This window comes from Penaeus monodon, chromosome 15 (assembly GCF_015228065.2).
Source record: "Penaeus monodon isolate SGIC_2016 chromosome 15, NSTDA_Pmon_1, whole genome shotgun sequence".
Classification (NCBI taxonomy): domain Eukaryota; kingdom Metazoa; phylum Arthropoda; class Malacostraca; order Decapoda; family Penaeidae; genus Penaeus; species Penaeus monodon.
The window spans coordinates 31817975-31818337 of record NC_051400.1 but is presented as its reverse complement, the minus strand read 5'-3'; the positions used below and the strand labels follow the sequence as shown (position 1 = coordinate 31818337).

The window sequence follows — 363 nt, the reverse complement described above, 5'->3', positions numbered from 1 at the left end:
AACACCAATTCAAACAAATAAATATATTCTTTCACTATCAATTACTGTTTCTCATTTTCTGGTCTGCATTTCATTTCAGACACTTTCTTGAAATTCACCCAAGGTTTCTCATAAACAATAGCATTACAGATGGTACTTGGTCTCTCTGTATCCTTTTCACAAGCATCTATGTCAACTTGTTCCCCCTTTTTGCATGTGGTCCAGTATACCTTGAGTTTGAGGTGCCAGTTTAGACCAGCAACAACCTGTCAGGTATAGAAATGTTTGCAACTTCTTTTCAAATATAGCACAGCCTTAAGTTAAGTGTATATATGTGCAATCAATATAGCATAGACCTAAGTAAATATACATGTATGTATATAT

The 363-nt window shown here is 34.2% G+C and overlaps 1 protein-coding gene across 2 annotated transcripts in view; it reads right to left on the bottom strand.

Moving 5' to 3' along the window:
• Positions 1–16: 16 nt before the first annotated feature.
• Positions 17–363, bottom strand: part of LOC119581949 — a 23796-nt gene continuing 23449 nt past the window's right edge. For both annotated transcript variants that reach the window (XM_037930128.1, XM_037930129.1), the window contains one exon: positions 17–245. In XM_037930128.1, the coding sequence (XP_037786056.1) occupies positions 42–245 (204 nt within the window). In that variant the 3' untranslated portion in view covers positions 17–41. The remainder of the gene's footprint in view (positions 246–363) is intronic.